This window comes from Acanthochromis polyacanthus, chromosome 11, assembly GCF_021347895.1.
Source record: "Acanthochromis polyacanthus isolate Apoly-LR-REF ecotype Palm Island chromosome 11, KAUST_Apoly_ChrSc, whole genome shotgun sequence".
NCBI classification, from domain to species: domain Eukaryota; kingdom Metazoa; phylum Chordata; class Actinopteri; family Pomacentridae; genus Acanthochromis; species Acanthochromis polyacanthus.
In genome coordinates this window covers 6,441,378-6,462,725 of record NC_067123.1, presented here as the reverse complement: position 1 = coordinate 6,462,725, position 21,348 = coordinate 6,441,378, and the positions used below count along the sequence as shown (strand labels likewise).

Genomic DNA, 21,348 nt, shown 5'->3' with positions numbered 1-21,348 from the left:
AAGCCTGACACAAGTGAAAACTGCTAGCTTAACTGTTTAGATTAGTTCACCTACTATAAAGGTAATAAAATCTGTTTACAGATATTATTTATTATTAAAAGCCAGCAGCCAGCTAGATTAGCTTAGCATAAACACTGAACACAAGGACATTGCTAACTTAGCTAAGCATCAAGACTGACACAAGTGAAAACTGCTAGCTTAACTGTTTAGATTAGTTCACCTAGTATAAAGGTAATAAAATCTGTCTACAAATATTATGTATTATTAAAAGCCAGCAGCCAGTTAGCTTAGCTTAGCATAAACACCGAAAACAAAGACTGTGCTAACTTAGAATTGAGACTGAAAGCAAGGTGAGAGAATAACAGTTCGTCTAGCTTTTTGGACTAGTTGGGTTAGTCTAAAGTTAATAAAATCTGTCTGAAACATTATTTACTATTAAAAGCCAGCAGCCAGCTAGCTTAGCACAAACACTGAAGACAAGGACATTGCAAACTTAGCTTAGCATTGAGACTAAAAACAGTTAGCCTAGCCGTCTAGACTATAGGTAGCTTAGTCTAAAGGTAGTAAAATCTGTTTACAAACACTAATTATTATCAAAGTCGTATCGCATCGTATTGTATTGTTTGGTATTATCATGTAATATCTTAAACAGTCCATATGTAACATGCTTTAAACTCCACAGTACCTGGAGGGACGACCACGTCGGCGCCCTCTGCTGGCACCGTGTTGTTGTTCTCAGCCGAATTATTCCAGAAAGAGGCGTTAGACCACAGACTGGAGGAAAACACACAAGAGGACATTTATGTAGCTATGAATTATAAGCAAATTTAGAAAGGATAAACTCATTGTGCAGGTTTAACGTACATGAAGTCGTCAGGCCGGCTGTCGGGCAGGGGGGCGATGGTGGCCGGAGGAGGCGGAGGTGGACGGATGCATTTGGGGAAGAAGCAGCGATAAACCGCAAAGTTAACCCCAACGTCCAGCATGGATCGGTCGACGGTGCTTCGTCGACGCCGCTGGTTTGTTTTCCCGGATACTGAAGAAAAACAGAACAATGTGGGAGAAAATTGGTTTAGTTCACCAAAATCCTCATTCTCATTACTATTAATATTTAAGATACGTCTCTAAAGACCAAAAACATTTTCAATTAAAATAAGAATTCAGGTTTAACTAGTTTTAATAAAGATTTTTAGATGAGGCCTAGCTATAAGCTTCTTTCTCTATTGTATTTATTTATTATGCTACTTTGTGAAGCATCTTTGAGCGTCTTGAAAAGTGCTATTTAATTATTGTGTACGTGTTATTATTATTATTAGTAGTAATATTTTTATTAAATTTATTATGTATAATTCTTTTCAAAGAACTCAATTTAAATTTTAGCTTTAAAATAACCTTTCTAATCACGTCACATTTCGAAGTTGCATCAAATGAAAAATGTGTAACACGTCATCTATTTTTTATAACAGTCTATTTTTACTCATTTTTAGTTGTTAAGTTTGGGTTTTTGCTGCAGAATTAGATTTCTTGTACCCATTGATTCTTATTTTCCATTTCTGTGTTTCACACTTGTAGTTAAACCGTACCATTAGTTCTACAGCCATGAAACCACTAACAGCCGCTTTATGTTTATTATAGTCTATCTATTCTTACTATTGCTCTCAGTAAACTTGTATTTTTGTTATTCATGTTTGGGTTTTGGCTTCAGAATTAGTTTTTCCACACAAAAATTAAACATGATCACTAATTCCAACTTTCTATTCATGGTTGGACCGTACCATTAGTTCTCCAGCCATGAATCCAGTAACAGAGTCAATATAAGTTAAATATAGTGCATCTATTCTTGTTTTTACTCTCAGTAAAAGTGTATTTTTAGTTGCTCATGTTTGGGGTTTTGCTTCAGAATTAGATTTCACGTACAAAAATAAACCCCCGCTAATTCCAATTTTCCATTTCTGTGTTTGTACTTATGGTTGGACTGTACCATTAGTTCTCCAGCCATGAACCCAATAACACTCTCTATATGTATTATAAAGTGCATCTACTGAAGCAACAACTCAAATGTGAACATTTAAAAATTAAACTAAAAGACAGTTAAACATTTGTAAAGTAAACTAAACAAAAGCTATTTTTCAGCATTTTTATTCACTGATCTGGATACAGCAGCATATTAAAACACAAAACTGTCATTTGTTTTGGTGCTATCTAATTTTTAGTCTATAAAATGCCAAAAAAAGAAAGTGAAAAGGCACTCAAAGTATACTTGGATTAGTTATCTGAAGGCTTGGTCGATCAGATTAAAGACACTAAACATACTTGCGTTGCTTTTTTGTGTTGAGAAATAGATAAAGTGCTGTTAATTCATATTCTTTCTTTTTTTTTAAACTCAATACGTGATGTAGCGCTACAGCTGCACAGATATTCAACTGAAATAAACACTTTTTTATTTAAGAGATCAGAGACACCGGTGCAAAGACCCCAGACAGCAAATAAATGTCCCAAAAGATGAATCGATCGTTAAATTATCTGTAAGAAAGTGTGTCTAACCGATGTAGTAGAGGTCGTTGGTGCTGTTGTCGAAGTACCAGTCTCCGTTCTTGTTGCTGCTGAAGCTGAGCGGCGTCGACGATCCGTTTCTCCTGTCGATGATTCTGAAACTGTCTGGACTCTGAGTGAAGTTGTGGTTGATAATGACAAACTGATCAGGCTGAATGAGGGGAAAAAAAAAACATCATCCTCATTAGACAGGGTTATTTAGCATCATGAGCTCAGTTTGTTCACAGGTTGGATGTTTAACTACCTTGAAACCGTAGAACTTTCCGTTGTAGGTGATGTTGGTGACCTGGTCCACGTTGTCGAAGTACCAGTTGTATGTTTGTCTGGAGGGCAGCAAAGCCATCCAGCCAAGTGGATGAGTCATTCTCTTCTTCAGAAATGGAATCACGCTGGAGCCTGTGTTTAAAACCACAGAAAAGACGGTTTTACATGACAGTAAATTTATTTATATGTTTGGTAACGCTCCACCTTTAGCAGGGTTTGAAAGGCATGCTATCTTTAAGAAAATCATCAAAATGACACCATTTATTAGAGTCAGACACCATCAAAACAGAAAGGAATTACTGGATTTTCAATTTTCCGATGGTCATTGAACTACTCATAAAAAAACACAACCAAATACAAGCTTAAAACTAGGATATCTGTTTAAAATAATTTTATTCTTTATAATAGTAAAAAACAAAAAATTCTACGCCTCTCAACACAAAAACACAAATATCAGTGACTCAGCTGCGACCTACAGTCACGCAACAAAAAATCTGGGCAGTTTTTGTTTGAACTGCAGGCAGTGGTTTCACAGAGCAATGAGGAGACAAGTACAGAAACAAACAGAGAGACTGAGGGCAAAATCAAAGCTACTGGATCAATAAAATAAATGCAGCATGGCTCTGAAACAGTGAACAGAGGAGGAAGCAGTTTAAAGATACATTCAGCATGGTGAAACATCTTTATACAGCTGATGAGCAGAGGCTCAAAACTGGACTAAACATGGTCCAAAGTGACCAAGAACGTGTCCATAATTAGTCAAATTGCCCACAGTCACCTAAAAATGAGTTGAATCTAGTTCCAAAAGAGACTTTTTTTAATTTTAAGTTATTTTGGACAAGTTTCAAGCTATTTTAGACGTGTCCTGAATAAATTTGGACAATTTAATGTTTCTTTGGAAAAGTTTCAAATAATTTTGGACATTTTCAGAAAGAGTAAAATCAGACCAACTGGATCAGTAAAATAAATGCAGCATGGCTCAAAAACAGTAAACAGAGGGCGAAGCTGTTGGAAGATACATTCAGCATGGCGAAACATCTTAACATCTTATCCATAATTACTGAAATTACAAATAATCACTTAAAAATGACTTGAAATTAGTTCTAAAAGATTTTTTTTACTGTTTTTAAAGTTGTTTTGGACAAGTTTCAAGTAATGAACATGCGCAAATGATAAAATGAGGCATACTACTATCAAAATTGCATGTATTTTTCATGAGAAATGTCACGTTGTTCAAAATGTTTAGTAAAAAGTTTCATTAAATGTGAACATTTTCAGAATGTGCTTTTTTGCACTAAAACAAAGGGGAAATGTGGAGTTGTGGGTATTTATAGGTTTTTATGCTGTGATTTTACTGGTCACTTAAGATCAAATTGAGCTGAATGTGGTGTCTATGAAGAGTTTGACACCTCTGCTTTAAAGCGACAGGTATGAGTGTTTTGATACCATGTGAGTTGGTTAAGACGACGTCCTTGGCCTTCAGAGAGCTCGGTGAAGGATCATTGAACGCCAGGCGGTGGAAGTCGACGGTGTGGTCGCACACGGCTCCGGGGAAACCGACGCTCCACTCTGCACTCTGGGAGCAGTGAGCCGGATCCAGCAGGGGGCTCATCGGCACCACTTTGTGGTTGATGTTTCCTGAAAACAAGCAAAAAAAAGAGAAATTTATCAGATGCAGAACGAAGTACTTCGATTTAAAAACACACATGCAGAGTGTAGTTTAGTCTGACTTTGTCCTGCTGCTGGAGAAACTCACTAGAGCACAAAATGTACCTGAATCTGCTGCTTACAACAGTCCCAAACAGATGCACCATTTTTTAGTTTCAGATTTTTCTGCATACAGAATGTATTTTAACAGTTTTCATTCTCACATAACAATATAGTACATGTATTTAGGGAGCGATTAAAGAAGGAGTTTAGATGTTGGATGGAAATGTTTCGAGTTTAAATTCCATCTCAAATCATCAAACGTTTTGTTCAACAATCTCTGATTTGCCTGAATTTTTTATAGCATAAAATAAGAATGTTTATAAGGATATTTGCAAAACGTTAACTTGGTATATCAAATATTGCTTTGTAAATTGCTCATTGCTCCACTTTCTGCAGTTTTGTTTTGCACATTGTTTGAACACCAATATCTATGAAAGCATTAAAGATAAAAACCTGAAACTTCCACTGTTATTTCTCATCATGTCATTGATTCAGAATCTGCAACATGCAACTACACAGAGTTCAGAAATTCTCAAAGATGGGACTTTTCATGATGGCTTTTATTTCTCTCATCCATAATCAGAGACTGTTTGAACAACTTTTCCAATATTTCAGATTTTGGATCAGTGGCATGATGAGGAATAACGGTGAAAGTTTCAGGGTTTTATCTTTAATAGTTCTTGGGATACTGTCGTTCGAACGGCCTCAATGTGAGAAAAAAACTTCTGTAAGTGGGTTGATGGGCAGAAACTGTTTTAAAAAATTGATGATTTCAGATGGAATGACCTTAATGACTTAAAATAACTTATTTTCTTCATTTTTGTGATCAAAATTTTTATATTATAAGTTGTCTACATGTTTTGTTTTGTATTATTGTGACATGCAGCCACGTGTGGTTCAGAAAATATCACTAGTTGATTTCGGCATTATCAATTTTTTTATCAACTCAAAGATGGGACGTTTTTCATAACTCAGCTCACTCGTATTCAGAGATTATTTGGCCTACTTGTTCAATATTGTAGATTCTGAATCAATGACATGATGAGAAAAAACAATGATAATTTCAGGTCTTCCTGAGATATTGTTGTTCAGACAGCCTCAGATTTCACTGCAAGAAAAACCTTCTGTAAGTCGGTCAACGCGCAAACCATTTGATATATGAAGCTAAAAGCTTTCAGATATCTCTATAAATATCTTACTCGATCAGAAGGAGTAACATTTACATTTTTTTTTAAAGAATTATCTCAAAAAGTATTTGATATATCAAGGTAAAGGTTAACAGAAAACATCATAAATATCTCCACTTTATATCAACACACTTTATACATTTTATACCTTTATACCAAAAGTCAAATCAGAGATGATCGAACAGAAGGAGCCTCATTATTTGAGATGGAATAACCCACAAGTAAGCAGGGTGCCGACATGTTCAACTGATGTCAGATTAAAGAGAAGGTCTGCATGTCTGAAAGGAGTTTAAGTGACAAAAAGTGACAAAATCTGCAACAAAAACTAACTTTAAGGGACTAAGTGGGTACCTGTGAGGGATCCGTCGGTGTCTATCAGCTGCACTTCATGTTCCCACCTGAACCCGGCCTTGTTGGGTGAGTTTAAGTACTGGATGCCACGGAACTGGACCGCCCAGCCACCGCACCGATCCACACAGGTCCCATCGATTGAGGTCACCCCGATGGCTGCGCAGGACTTCCGGTCGAAGTTGATGAACTTGGTGTTGAGGACGCTCAAGCCGTCGTCAAAAGGCGCAATGACGCCGCGACGGGTGCAGTTGCTCTTCCCCTGGCTGAGCTCATCCAAATAGCCCACGATGGTGCTGTTGGACATCGTCGCCCCGCCGTCCTCTCCGAAGCCTTTCACGGCCCACTGGAAAATTCGTTTAGCTTCAATGCCGGCTTTCTCGTTGTTGACCATGAGGAAGTTCTCGAACTGTATGGAACCCACATTCACCCACTCAGAGCCTTTCTCACAGTTCCAGGTGGTAAGCGAACGGAAGACGGCGGGCTTGGGGGTCTTGGAACTGCAGCCTCCTGTCTTCATTGGGAAAAAGTCTTGGAAGATCCACAGTCCGAACCAGCCCTGAGAGTGAACGGTGTTGTTGAGAAACTCCCCCAGAGGAACTCTCTTCTGGCAGATGTTTTTGTCATAGGATGGGCCATCAGGGTGCTCATGCATGCGGTACCAGAAGCCGAAGTGGGTTCCTCCTGCGGCGGCGTTGTGGCGAATGATGTTGTTGGGATTGGTGACCCAGTAGGCGGCAGGAGTGACGTCGTCGTTCAGCAGGCTTGTGCTCTGTTTGACGAACACCGCCAGGTTGTACTGCAGGATGTTCTCAGTCTCGATGCCGTCCTCGATGAAGAAGGCGCCGCCCATGATGTTGTAGATGACGTTGTGCTCCACCAGCAGCCGGTGGGTGTTGTGGATGGTCACGGCCCGGTTGAAGGTTTCGTGGATGGCGCAGCCTCTAACGTACGACACGTAGCTGATGTTTCCCATCAGATGCCAGTGGATGGGATATCGTCCCAGCCTGTAGGCCTGTCCGGCGTGGTAGATCTGTGGCACAAGAGCAGAAAAATATTCAGCTTTGAAAAGCTTTTCAGTTTGAGTAACTATGTGAGGACATCATGAGGATATGGAGGTATCTGTTCAAAACAATTAGCTGCACAGAATAAGTTAGCCTATCAGCACTTGATTTTGACAAAAATGTGTCTTAGTGTTCAAACTATAATGTTTAGAGTTCTATTTGTCAACATAAACTAAATAATCATTAAAGGGTTGCCACATTTTAAGTGTTCTTGTCAGCCATACAGCTACATTAATGTTGTTCTGAGTAATATACACTGATTCTCCACACTAAAACACTAGCCGGACCATTAAATGATACATAAGTCTCTGTCATGGTGGCCCATTGCTAGCTAAACCTTCAAAGTGCTCTCTGGTATATCAGCAGTGATAACCTCATTTTGATTTGACAAAAATGTGTCTTAGTGTTTAAATTTTAATCTTTAGATTTCTATTAGTCAACATACCCTAAAACAACATTCAATTAACAATCACTTTAACATTAAAGTGAATGAATTTCTAAATCCAAATGCTATTAAACCATTTTCTTTAACAGACAGTAAAGAGTTGCCAAAAGTCACATGGCTACAGAAATGTCGTCCTGAGTAATGTTGGCTAGTTTGTTACATTTGAACACTAGCCGGACACCATTAAACCATACATAAGTCTCTGTCATGGTGCTAGCTAAACCCTCAAAGTGCTCTCCACTCTCTGGCTTGTCCACAGTGGTAACTTGGCGCCTGATTCTGATTTGACAAAAATGTGATTCAATTTTTAGGTCATTAGACTCCTATTAATCAATGTAAGCTAAAGCATTCTACTTTAGTGTCATTGTTGCTTTTTAATTTTTATATCATCTAATGTATGTGTAGATTCCTGGAGTTTCTCAAAAAAAAAATAACTGGACTTATCTTAGAAGTTCTTGGAGATGTTTCATCATGAAACACTAAATCACCTCTGCTCACCAAGACATGAAAACTTCTTTCAGCAGGAAGTATTTAAACAGTTTTTTTTTTTTTTATGTTTATTTTTCATTTATTTCTCAAAAGTTTACAAATTGTATTTAAACTGTTTTTACCTCAACATATTCCAGTCTGCCGATTGCCAGATTTTCACCGGGTCTGGGCGCATGAAACATGATGCAGCCTCCGAACTCATCGCTGCCTATTTCTTCTCCAAAGCGACCCTGGAAACAGGTCTGTGTGGCAAATTCACCTGCAGCACACAGGGAAGAGAGATTTTAATATGTGTTATTTTGTTATGTCTCAAGTAAGGACAACAACATGGATAATCAAAGAAATTCAACTTTTCGTTTTTTTTGTTTTTTTTTATGATTCTTGGCGTCATAACTTTGTTATCCTGCACCAAAGACATTTCTGAGTTCTCTCTCCTTCTAGTCACAGTTGTTCTGTTTCCACAGAGGTGCAGTTTATCAGATTTGATGGTTTTTACTGTGGCTCTAAGTAGATACACATCAAAAGATTAAATACTACAAATAAATATACTGCATACACTACCATTCAAAAGTTTGGGGTCACTTAGAAATGTCCCTATGTTTGAAAGAAAAGCAGCTTTTTTTCAATGAAGATAACATTAAATGAATGATAAATCCAGTGTAGACATTGTTAATGTGGTAAATGACTATTGTAGCTGTAAACGGCTGATTTTTAATGGAATATCTCCACAGAGCTACAGAGGAACATTTCCAGCAACCATCACTCCTGTGTTCTAATGCTACATTGTGTTAGCTAATGGTGTTGAAAGACTCATTGATGATTAGAAAACCCTTGTGCAGTTATGTTAGTACATGAATAAAAGTGTGAGTTTTCATGGAAAACATGAAATAGTCTTTACGACCCCAAACTTTTGAATGATATTGTATTTATTCTTCTTTTATTGCTAATTGATTTTAAGTGTTTCCACATTTATTGCATGTGTCTCGACTCCATTAAATGTTTTTCTTCAATGCGTTTTCTAAGGTTGGCATTGAAATTAAATTCATGAAATGTCCTAAGAGGAAGTACAACAAGTATGTGAATAATGAGTCAAATCCAGAACGCGCTGAATAACCTTTAAGGTTTGGTCAATTTCCGCCCGAAATTTCTACTGAAGATGTACAGAAAGTAAATTGAATGCTGTTCTTGAACTGTTTGGAGTACATGCATGGTTGGGGTCTCATTTGAAAGCTGACAACCTGAATTTTCACCCAGTGCAGTCAGAATTACTCTAGGTGCTACTGGCACAGAGTATTTCATGTTGGCACACACTGAATTAGGATGAATTTTTTTTCTCGCCTACATTTTTTCCCTAATAAAACACCTGAAAATCAGTGTGGCAGCACTGCAACAGCTTGAAAACACAATATTGCAAAAGCCTGGGGTCTTACATAGTTCAGGTCAAAATTTCAGAGCAATACTACAAGAAATGAGTGTTTCACACATGTATTTGTACTGATATGCTCCGCCCCTGTCAATGTTGGATACACTCTTTATACACTGTGCACACTCTGTACAGAATGGTATAAATTCATTTTCACTTCATTTTCCACTTCATTTTCATTCCAAAAACTCATAAAGAACTCAAAAAATCACTTCAGATAGGCTTCAGTGTCGATCACACACACAGATTGAGAGGAATACAGAGAAACAGCAGGTGGACCCCGGAGCTCACGAATGAAATATCATATAAAGCCGCTGGCAGAGGCGGGATTTATATTCAAGCCATTCAGCAAGCTCATTGGCTACCAGGCCTGTCAATCTAACGTTTCCTCCGGCGTGATTTGCTGAGAAACAAGTCAATCAAGTGATGTAATCGATATCTGTCAGACTCGGCCATGGTTGGCTAAATCGCCGAAGTAGGCGGAAACGAGTCACCTGATTGGTTGAAGTTCGGTTTGAAGCGGTCGAGAAGCGTTCAGTATCCATTTTGAATCGCGAACAAAGAAAATAGGACCGTGTATGATAAAGTTATAATAGAAAGATGCAGTGAATATGAAACGCACAGCGCCACCACGCGCCGCGTGCACGCGCACGGAGCCGATCGTTTTCTGGATTTTTTACCTATTTCGAGACATGTTTTGGCCAAAGTATTATACTGGATTGTTTCCTCTGGATGGCTAAGCTTGGGTTCTGGCTGGTTTTTGTGGATTATCTTCTTTTATGACCAGAAACGAGCGTCCAAACTGCGTCGACAGGTGAGCTGTGCACGTTTACATGACTTGTTGTTTGTTGGATAAATGTGTTTATATTACCCGCTGTGGTAATCACATCTGAAAGTGGTTTATACCGGCGGATTCATGAGAATCTCAGCTTTCTATGTGTGTATAGTGTTTGTATAATCGTGTTTGCAGTGTCCTTCTATTTAAAAAAAAGCGTATACCGATAAAAAAACGGCCCGCCCGCGGGCCGCCGTACTTTAACGGGTTAAAATTTTTAACGCAATTTTAAAATTAATAATAAAAAAATCTTTCTTGGTTCCAGCCTGAACCTAAAGAAACAACAGCAAATCAATTTTATAGTTCCCAGCTTTTTTTCTAATCTCAAAAGACAGATTGTTTTACTGCAAGAAAAAAAAAAAAGAGTACTGCTTTTGAGCCAAACACAACGTCTACAATTTATGTTGGTGAAACTTCCTTTTAGCAAAGAGTTTAGAAACGTCTACATATCAGCACCTGTGTTGAAGCCAGCAGGGCAGGCTTCAATCTTGTCGGTCCATTCTTGGTTTCGGGATCCTCGAACCACGATGTTCCTGGTGAGGAGACCCACCTCGGCTCGGCCTTCGAACACGGTGCCGTCGGGCAGCGTGACGCTCACCCCGTGGTGGGTGTAGTTCAGAGGTCTGTCCAGGGTGAGAGTCTTTCCATCGGCTGACACGGCAGCGATCTTCCTCACTTCATTCTCTTTCTGACTGTGCCTGGAAAAGGAAGAAGAACGTAATGTCACTTGTCGCTCTCTTGTCAATGTAATGACTTACAGATTCAAATTCTAAGAGATTTTCTCAACTGATTGTTTACCACAGTAACAATCAATAATCAATTAATTGTTAGGGTGAACAATAGGTGACTTTCATGTGCTGAAACAGCCATCTTTAACCACAAAAGCTTGATTTTGCATTTCTAGTTCACGAGTTAATCATCTACTAGACAACAGTGGCCAGAGGTCATTAACTGCTACAGAAGTCTCTGTCATGGCGGCTCATTGCCAGCTAAACCCTGGAAAACCACCTCAACCAACCACAACAATGAAAGGGTTGCCACACAGCTGCAGCAATGTTGTCCTGAGTATTATAGACAGGGTTTTTTTATGCTGGAAACCTGGCTGGAATGCATTAAGTGATTCATAAGTCTCTGTCATGGTGGTCCGTTGACAGTTGAACCCCGGAAACACGACTCATCCATCCACAACAATTAAAACTCAAACACAACACAACTGAAATAACAGTCTTTTAATGTTACAATGGTTCTTTGGGGTTTTAATTACCCGATTACTGATTGGCTGATTAGGTTAAGGAAACTGTTAATTTATTATGTAAGTTGTCGTTATAGGAAATCTTACATAACCTCCCCAATAAGTAAAAAAAAATTCTTATTTGATGACCTGCCACATCTTCAATCAGCAATCATTTTATTATCGAAGTGACTGAAGTTTTACGGATGCTAATCCACAAGGTAATAAACCATTTTTAACTGACAGATGTTAAAGGATTTACACACAGCTACAGCACTGTTGTCCTGATTAACATAGAATAGTTTTACACTAAAACCCTGGCTAAACGGCATTAAAGGAGTCTCTGTCATGGTGGTCTGTTGCTAGCTAAACCCTCAAAGTGCCCTCTGCCACAAAAACACTGAAAACCCAACTGGAACAACAATTATTAACTATCAATTTACAACATTACCATGGGTCCTTTGTAACTCCATACATGTAGGTGACTGTAGTTTGATGAACTGCCTCCTGCTGTCGGTACACATCTAAATAGTAAGTAGCTCCACCTGGTGGTGCACCCAGGCACTACAGCTGATTTGCAATAAATTCTCTGACATGTCTCGAAATTATCTTCTGCCTGATCAGTTAATATATCTTGAATTGGTTGAATTTGAATGAATTAATCATTAATACTCCTACAAGTCATGTAGACATAAGAATTTAAGAGTTAATATTGTCAGACAATTCGGAACAAGCAGATGGAACTTTAACTAGATGAGCCCTCAGTAGAGGGCAGAACCACACCCTCTGCTGGCGAAAACCCTGTCCTCCCTATACAACTGATGCAATATGAATCAATTTAGATCATCGTACGTATCTCCCTCCCTACTTGATCTGCTGACCTGTAACTCCACAACTGAGCAGGGGACCTTAGACTGATCTTCAGTGCCAAGTTTGATTATCCTGACTTCAGCGGTTGCAGAGATATCGGACCGGACATAGCCACATACATACATACATACATACATACTTGCCCAGCCAGATACCGCACCGAATGCAATAACCCCGCCGACGTACCCGTCGGGCGTGGTTAATAACTTTTGGTAAGATATGATGTCCAAATGTCAGATTCTTATCTTGACTCAACATCAACCAAACACATATTTGCTTCATTTTGACTTTGTAGCTCTGGTTTTCCTTGAAAAACTTGGATTTACGGTTTCATGAACTGGAGATCTTGCTGTACCTGTGGCCGGTGGAGGCGATGACAATCTCATCTCCGACTTTCCACGTCACGGCCTTCTTCAGGGTCAGCGTGACGGAGCCACTGGTTGCCGTCTGGGCCAGGTGAGTCCAGGGGACAGGGACGGGAAGACCTGGAGAAACAGGTTGTCAACAATGAGTGGCACCTGAGGAGGGCAGATGAGGTGTCACTAATAATAACTCACCTGCAGGGTGAAGAACTCAAGTTACTGTGTCACATGACATAATGACATTTAATGAGGGTGGCTGGAAAATCTGGGTCAAGATCTGATAGCACCATATTATCCTAGTAGAACTCTTCGCTCTCAAACTGCAGGCTTACTTGTTTTTCCTAGAATTTCTAAAAGTAGAATGGGAGGCAGAGCCTTTAGTTATCAGGCGCCTCTCCTGTGGAACCTGCTCCCAGTTTGGGTTCCGGAGGCAGATACCCTCTCTATTTTTAAGACCAGGCTTAAAATCATCCTTTTTGACAAATCTTATAGTTGGGGCTGACTGGGTGACCCACAGGGATTCGGCTTGTGTCTTCATTTGCACAGCTGACTCCCTCTTGGACGTCCCTTCGTTCTGCCCCTAGTCATGCTGCTATAGGCCTATAGGCTGCTGGGGGACTTCTCTTGACGCACTGAGCCCTTCTCTATCTACCTTTACATTTAATATGTATACCGTTATTGCAGTACATTCACTCTGTTTGCCTTGTGTTATTTCTCCGAGTGTCCCTGGTCCCAGAGCTGGATGCTTCAGATCTGCGGTCGATGTTCCACCAGCTGGTCCAGTCTCCACCATGTCCACTGTGGGATGCTGCTGCTGACCTTCCTCCAGCCCTCCGCTTCCAGCTCCCCTTTTCCACCAGTCAACTCTGCATCGCCCTCACTATACTTGTTATGTTAATCTACATACTGTTTGAATTTTACTGCTAACTATATATGTAGTATATTTAATGTCAGAGCCGTACATCATAAGAGTAAACTATGAGTCAGTTTTCAATGTTAGCTTATACTTTGTTTGTGTCACATATCCTGTCATACATGTATCCAAATGTGTGTTGTGTTTTCCTTGCTTTCCCACCCCTCCCTCTCCTCCCATCCCTCCCCCTTGCCCTCCTCTGTCCCTCTCAACCCGCCCGGCCAGCAGGCAGATGGGTCCCCCCTATATAGAGCCGGGTTCTGCTCGAGGTTTCTTCCCTGTTAAAAGGGTGTTTTCCTTGCCACTGTCGCCTTTGGGCTTGCTCTGGGGGTCAGGCATATGGGTTCTGTAAAGCGTCTTGTGACAATTTGACTGTCATTGACGCTATATAAATAAAATTGAATTGAATTGAATTGAATTGAAGTCTATTTTCTGTTACACAATTTATGTTATTTCTGGAGCTACAGGAGACGACTGACTAGGAAATGTTTTAGAGGGTTAAATCACAACCTTGTAAAGATATTTTAGTATATCTCTGAGTCCTATTTTGCAGGATAGTGAGAATATTTTACCATCTTTTTAAAATACTGTAGTTTGAAACAAAATTTGGTGAAATGAACGCATTCACTCATGGTGTTAGATGGGAAACATTCAGAAGCTGGAGCCAGCAGCCAGTTAGCCTAGCTTAGCATAAACAGGGGAAACAAAGAAATTGCTAACAAAGCTTAGCACCAAGACAGGAAACAAGGGGAAACTGTAAACCTAGCTTTTTTAGACTAGTTAGCTTTGTCTAAAAGAAATACTTTGCAGTACAGTGAGAATATTTTAACCATCTTTTTAAAACTAACTTTATGGTGAGACATAAAATAATTTACAGGAATATTTTGAGAAATTAACTCATTCATTAATGTGCTAATTATTCGATGGGAAGAGTTATGTACATTCAGAAGCTGGAGCCAGCAGGTATTTAGCTTAGCATCAAGACTGGAAACCCGGGGAAACAGTTGGCCCAGGTTTTCAGACTAGTCAGCCTCGTCTAAAAGTAATGTTTTGCAATTGCTAGCTGAAACTGGAAAACATCAGAACATTTTAAACACATTTTTAAAATTAACTCTGCCTTGAAACCAAAAAAAGAGAAACTAACATTCACTTATGTGCTACGTATTAAATGGGAAGATTTCTGTACACTCAGAAACTAGAGTTAGCAGCCAGTTAGCTTATTGTAAATACTGGAAACAAAAAATCTTAAACCTAGTTTGGTATCAAAACTAGAAACAAGGGGAAACAGTTAGCCTAGTAGACTACTAGCAGAGCTTTTAGACTAGTTAGTCTAAAAGTAACAAAATCCACCTACCAATGCCTCTAAAGTCACTCACGAATTAAAATGTTGCTTCTTATTTCTTTATTTATATAAAAAAGCAATATTAAATAATATAGCATTGGGCAAAAACAGGCCAGCTCGTTCCCTGTGCTTCCAGTCCATTTTTTCGAATATCTGTAAATGTATTTATTTTTACTGATTCCTGATAACATGAATTAATTTAAAAGTTGTCCATTTTTGCTCAGATCAAGCCAGTATTGCTAAGTTTTTTTGAAATGAAACATATAGCATAAAATATATAAACAAACAGGGGACTTTACATAGTTTTACGTTGTTGCTTAAATTCTAAATTTTGACACCATGACTGTCATTTAACTGCAAATTCCACATCATCAATGTCACATTTGGCCTTGAACACACCACATTGGTTGAGGAATCATTTCAAGTTTTAATGACATTTTTCCTGTTTTATCTTATTAATAAACTCACTGTATATCTTGCGTATATGATGATTTTATGAGTTCATACCGTGCAGGTCCAGGACACCCTCCCTCACAGCCAACGTCTTGGCTCCATAAACAGGAATCTCAGGTGATCGCACGTGTCCATGAAGCGTGATGATGGCTTTGTGCTGGAACGGCGCCCCCTCCTGGCCGATCTGCAGCTGCCCACCGTCTGTGATCAGGATGTTTTCTGCCTGCAGCTCGATGTCGGCTTCGTCAAATATCAACGTTCCTCCTGAGCACAAAGAACCAGCAGCGAACAAAGTCAACACCGGTGGCATGAAAAGAGAAACTATTTTTATGCCAATACAAGGGTAAACTAAGAATTTTTCTGCAAGTTTGAATTTTGCAAATAGATTTTTCTGTGGCAATATATTAGCTTATTTGCACCAGTTACACAAATGCAATTCTGAACTCAGTGTTTATGTGATAAAATCAACACATTTTGCACCCAAAAATCATGTATTAAACATATTTCACTTGAGTGACTGGAAAATGAGAAAAATCCCAACAAACACAGTGTCTTTATGTAAAAAAATGCCCATTATGAAGTGATTTTTGCACCTTGAATCATGACAAACTAGGAATTTCTCTGCTAATCTGAATTTGTCAATTTTTTTTTATTTTTATATATTAGTTAATTGATACAAATGCAAATCTGGAAGCACACAATGTTTTTTTGTGTCCTAAAATCAACTGATTTTGCACTCAAAAAATGGTGCTCAAAACACATTTCACTTTTTGAGGAGGTGTGACCAGAAGATGAAAAAAAAGGAAAAACTTTTTAAAGTGACTTTTTTGCAAATATTTTGTCATTATAATATATTTGCTCATTTGCACCAGTTACACCAATGCAATTCTGTACTCAGACTCTGTTTGTGTCCTACAATCAACAAACCTTGCAACCAAAAATCAAATATTATAATATTTCACTTTTTGATATGTTTTGAGTGGCTGGAAGATGAGAAAAAACAAAAATCTGCAACAAAACTGTGCTGCATCTGAACAAACACAGTCTTTCTGTTAAAATCCATATTATAAAGTGATTTTTGCACCTTGAATGAGGAGCATTTTGAGCACTGCGGTGCTGATGTCCAGAAGGACGGTCTGGTTTTTGGTGATGACGACGAAGGAGCCGTTCTCAGGAACGGACAGACCTCCCCACGTGAACCTGGACGACCAGACGTCGATGTAGAAGAAATCTGCGTGATCCTGAAGGAGAAGACAGAAATGATGAAATCAGCCTGATGATGCTGGTGATGAAGCTGCAGTTCTGAACAGTGAATAGACGTGGTTTCCTACCATCTTGGCGAGGCCTTTGTCTGCGATGTTCACCCTGACTTTGGTTTGCTGAGACTGTTTCTGGGAGTTGGTCACACAGACGATGTGAGTGTTGTTGGCCGACTGAACGTCACACACCGAACCTGCGATCGTCACGTTCACTTTGCTGACGTCAGAGCTGTGAAAAAGACAGATTACCTCATAAAACAACAAAAACACAGACTAAATAGATTTATACTCTATTATAACACACACAGAAATATGCAAATAATAGTTTAGAATGTATTAATATATATTACATATAACACCATTACACAGCTTATTTTAATTTTTAACATAACACACACAGAAATATGCAAATAATAGTTTACATAAATGGACTTGCTCTTATATAGCGCTTTTCTACTCATCAGAGTACTCAAAGCGCTTTTACAATTGCTCCCATTCACACACTAATGTGCAGGTTGCTAATCAACCTGCAACATCAGTCAGTATACATTCATACACCAGTGGAACAGTCACTGGTAGGCAATTCGGGGTTCAGAATCTTGCCCAAGGAAACTTCAGCATACAGCACACGACTAGGTGAGAGCGGGAATCAAACCGCCGACCCTTCGATCATTGGACGACCCGCTCTACCACCTGATCCACAGCCACCCCTTAGACATACACACCTAATTTCAATGCTTAATATAACACTTTTCTACTATAATTTTACCAGTATAATGTAAAATCCCATACCACGACTAAATATTTACATAACCTGATATTATATTAAAATAGTCATTTATACTTTTTTTGCCATGCGATTTGAAATTTTATAAAATACCAGAAATCTCTGATAAGACACATTATATTTCAGTATTATAGGTTATTGTGTATGCATATATTACATAATAAATGTAATACATAGTAATCATATTATATAATCTAAGAATTTTTTAAATATTAAATAATAAACTGCATTGATTGATGTATGTGAACTTCTGTAATGTAATTATGTAATTCTGGAAATAAGGCATCATATCGGTTAGATTTCAATATAACTGAAAGTAAAATAGTAAAACATGATATTGTTTCTAAAATTAGACAAATCTGTGTCAATGATACAAGGAACAAGTGATTAAATTGTGGGCGTGTTTCTGAGTCCCATCAATTCCTGCCGCCTGCTACGCATTTAGGTCTCGAGATTCGGTATCCGTACTTAACGTACACGTGCAGAACACACGTCTGTGCTCAGTGCAAGGTCATTTTGTTTGTTGGTACATCGATATTAAATGGACACATTCAATAATGTCGTGATTTCTGATCATCAACAACTAAGAAACAAATGCTGCATTTCTGACAACACCATATGAGGGAATGAGCAGCCTTGGAGGAGGACTGCGATCTCTGAGTGCTTTTCATGTGTTGTTGTTATGGTTGTTTATAACTTCACACTTGGTACTGCATCCTGCATATGTGGGAAGTTAAAATAGTAAAACGCATGCCTAAAAAACGTTGCCTCATTTCTTACGTGACTCATATTTGAAGTGAGACTTCCCGTGACAGAAGAGCACACGTTGCATAAGTCTAAGCTTCCTGAGCAGTGGTCCATGTCCTGGGTGTGTCTGTCTGTTGTGTTTTTCATATCTGTGCACCTGAAACCAGAGCCGGTGATGGTGAGCCTGGTGCCTCCGGCGGTGCCTCCTCGGCGTGGAGAAACCGCGTTGATTACCGGAGTCAGCTGAGATCTGTAGGTGAAGGCGCCGGACACGGTGACGTTGCTCAGCGGATTGATGACGGAAACATCGCAGCTCAGGTTCGACTGAGTTCCTGAGATCAGACGGCCACAAAAACCACACGAAGACAGACGGGTTGAAGCAACAGCAACACACAGGTGGAATTAACACACAAATAAACTATCGTCTCATCTGACAGCATTCCTCGTCTGCATCTTACATCCCAGACAGAAGAGCAAAGAACCGAATATAGACCAGCAGGAGTACATTCTTACTCAAGGAAAACTTACGGTTGATGAAAGAACGGGCTTTCATAACCACATTAACTCCAAGTAGTTTCTGTTTTTTGACATATTTTTCATTACAACATGAAGTCCTGCACCTCTATGGAAACAGACAGCCATGACTGAACATTGAAAATCCCTTTTTTTTGTGTGTTTTTTTTTTTGTCATGAATAAGAAAATGAGCAGCTTTTTGTTTCTTAACCCCCTGACTCCAAGCAGTTTAGGTTTCTTGCCACTTTATTCTTCACTACAATATAAAGTCCTGCTCCTCTACTGAAACAGAACAACCATGGTTAGGAGTAGAGAAAACTAAAAAATGTCTGTTGTGCAGTACAGAAAGGTTATAATGCCATAAATCATAAAACAAGTTGTCTGATAATTTAAAAAAAAATAAAAATTCTATCCTACACTGGAAAAAATAGCAATAATATTAATATATTTCATTTGTAATGCACTTTTCATTTTCATTCATTAGTAGCGCTATAATACAGATGTTTTATGTTTACACAACCTGCAGTTCAATCGATAAATATTGAATTCTGTTCATAGGAGCTGGTGTGAATGGTTTGTTTGGATTTTGAGGAAGTATCATTATTTGGGTGATTTTTCACAATGTGTCAAGTATCATTGAAATTTTGAAAATCCCAATTTTTCATGTGTTTTACAGTGTTTTGCTCTGATAAATGTAACTGTTTCGTAAAGACCCATCGGTAGATTTTGAGGTTCAGTTGTTAAACCTCAATCTTGCAAAGAAATCTCCATAGCTGTCACAGAATGTTAGAAACTTCGCTTTGAAGTGCAAAAAGAATGTTTTAAACAGCTTTTTAAGAAAGAAAGCAAGTTTTTCACAGTGTCTTAAAGCAGGAAATTAATTCATTGTATAAACACTGCCTGCAGTTCAGTAGAAAGGTTTCCAAAATTTTGTCATGTTACTATTGCTCATAGCTGAGACACTTAACTGTGTTTCAGTTGCTGTGAGAAAGGCCACATTTTGTGTTTATTTTATTTATTCAAGATTTTGGCGAATGCACCAGTATATTTGTCAAATTTTCAAATGAGATGATTTTAAAGCTATAAATCGCAATTTCACGTTGAGTTTTCACAGGAAACGGCAACACGTCAAAGAGAAGGTCAAGAACCACTGAAAAGTCAGAAATCTGACAATTCTTTCAGACAGATTTGTGTGAGAATGAGAAGCCTTTTTCCATTTTTTCCTTAGTGTGGGCTCATTTTTCACTGCAATATGAATTCCTGCAACTCTATGGAAACAAGAAACTGTGACTAGAATGAATGAGAGCTCAGAACAGAGTAAACACCGTGCAGTTACTGCTTTTTGTCTTTTAAAAATCCTTAATATGACTGATTTGGAATACTGCAGCTACAACACTCAGACTGGAGTCTCCTACCTATTTGCTGTAATTTGAAAGCAGAAACCCGTGAACTTACCGTTGTTGGGTGGAGGAACACAGTGCAGTTGGGTCGACGTCAACGTTTCTCGGTCAGCGACACAAAGCTGGTCGCAGATCTTCACTACGGTTGTGTTTGAGAACCCAGAGCCTCGGATGGTCGTTAGTCTGCCGCCACCAAAACCACCTGAAAGTCATGCAGTGAGACGATAAAAAACTGAACTGTAGGGCATCCCAACACAAGGATAATGACAATAGCTGTTACAGAAACAGTGCAGGTGAAATAAATGCATTTTCTGTGAAAGACTTCTGCAGAATCAGTTGTAGTTTTTCTGTTTTATTATTAAATATGTCAATACATGAGCATTGAAACACACTTATTGTTATTCTTTGGGCTTATTCTTAGACTTTGAGAAAACCCATATCAATTATATATCAAAACGTGTGGCTCAGTAATGACTGGTGTGCTGTGACTTTTGTTAGTGTTTCATCATACGGTTTGGACGAAATTCGTAAAAATTGCATTCAAAGCCCCCTTTAAAATGAATGGGAAGTCTGCCAGACATTTACCAAAACCCAGGCATCTTTGCAATCCTGTAGCTCTGGAACATTTTACAGTAGAATGTTCATTTGAAGTTTAAACGAGTCATAATGCTTTGAATGTAATTCCTCTAAATTCGTGTTTTGATATGCTTTACAGTTTATGCGGGTGCAACTAAAGTTTAATGATTTTTTTGAAAGTCGGGACCCACTCTAAATTTTGACTAGAAAATTGTTATGATAAAGGTGCAGTTAACCTCATCTTCCTCTGACAATTTCTCCTCTACATGAACGATTTACACATTACAATTTAGGCACTTTTGTCCTCTTTCAAACAGTGTGAGTCTAATTGCTATAGGATTTATGTTTTTTCATAAGTCATCAAAGAGCATAATCGACCAAAACTCTCATTGACTCCCATTACATCTGAGCTCTAAAATCAGAAACATTGAGTCTCTCTAACCTGCCACCAAATCTGGATAAAACACAGAACGGACACGAAAATACATGAGAATGTTCAAAACAAGATTCTGCTTTACATGGTGAAAGAATTTTGTCAGTATGTCTTACAGTTTTTGAGCTGTGCCCAATTGTTCA

The 21,348-nt window shown here is 38.7% G+C and overlaps 1 protein-coding gene across 1 annotated transcript in view; it reads right to left on the bottom strand.

Moving 5' to 3' along the window:
• LOC110967792 (fibrocystin-L) overlaps window positions 1-21,348 on the bottom strand; it is an 82,671-nt gene that overhangs the window by 24,063 nt on the left and 37,260 nt on the right. Inside the window, 14 exon segments of the mRNA XM_051955531.1 lie at window positions 686-774; window positions 865-1,036; window positions 2,545-2,704; window positions 2,798-2,949; window positions 4,264-4,455; window positions 6,066-7,095; window positions 8,183-8,319; window positions 10,775-11,016; window positions 12,775-12,904; window positions 15,544-15,753; window positions 16,574-16,730; window positions 16,821-16,977; window positions 18,440-18,614; window positions 20,252-20,398. Of these exon segments, the coding sequence (XP_051811491.1) occupies window positions 686-774; window positions 865-1,036; window positions 2,545-2,704; window positions 2,798-2,949; window positions 4,264-4,455; window positions 6,066-7,095; window positions 8,183-8,319; window positions 10,775-11,016; window positions 12,775-12,904; window positions 15,544-15,753; window positions 16,574-16,730; window positions 16,821-16,977; window positions 18,440-18,614; window positions 20,252-20,398 (3,150 nt within the window).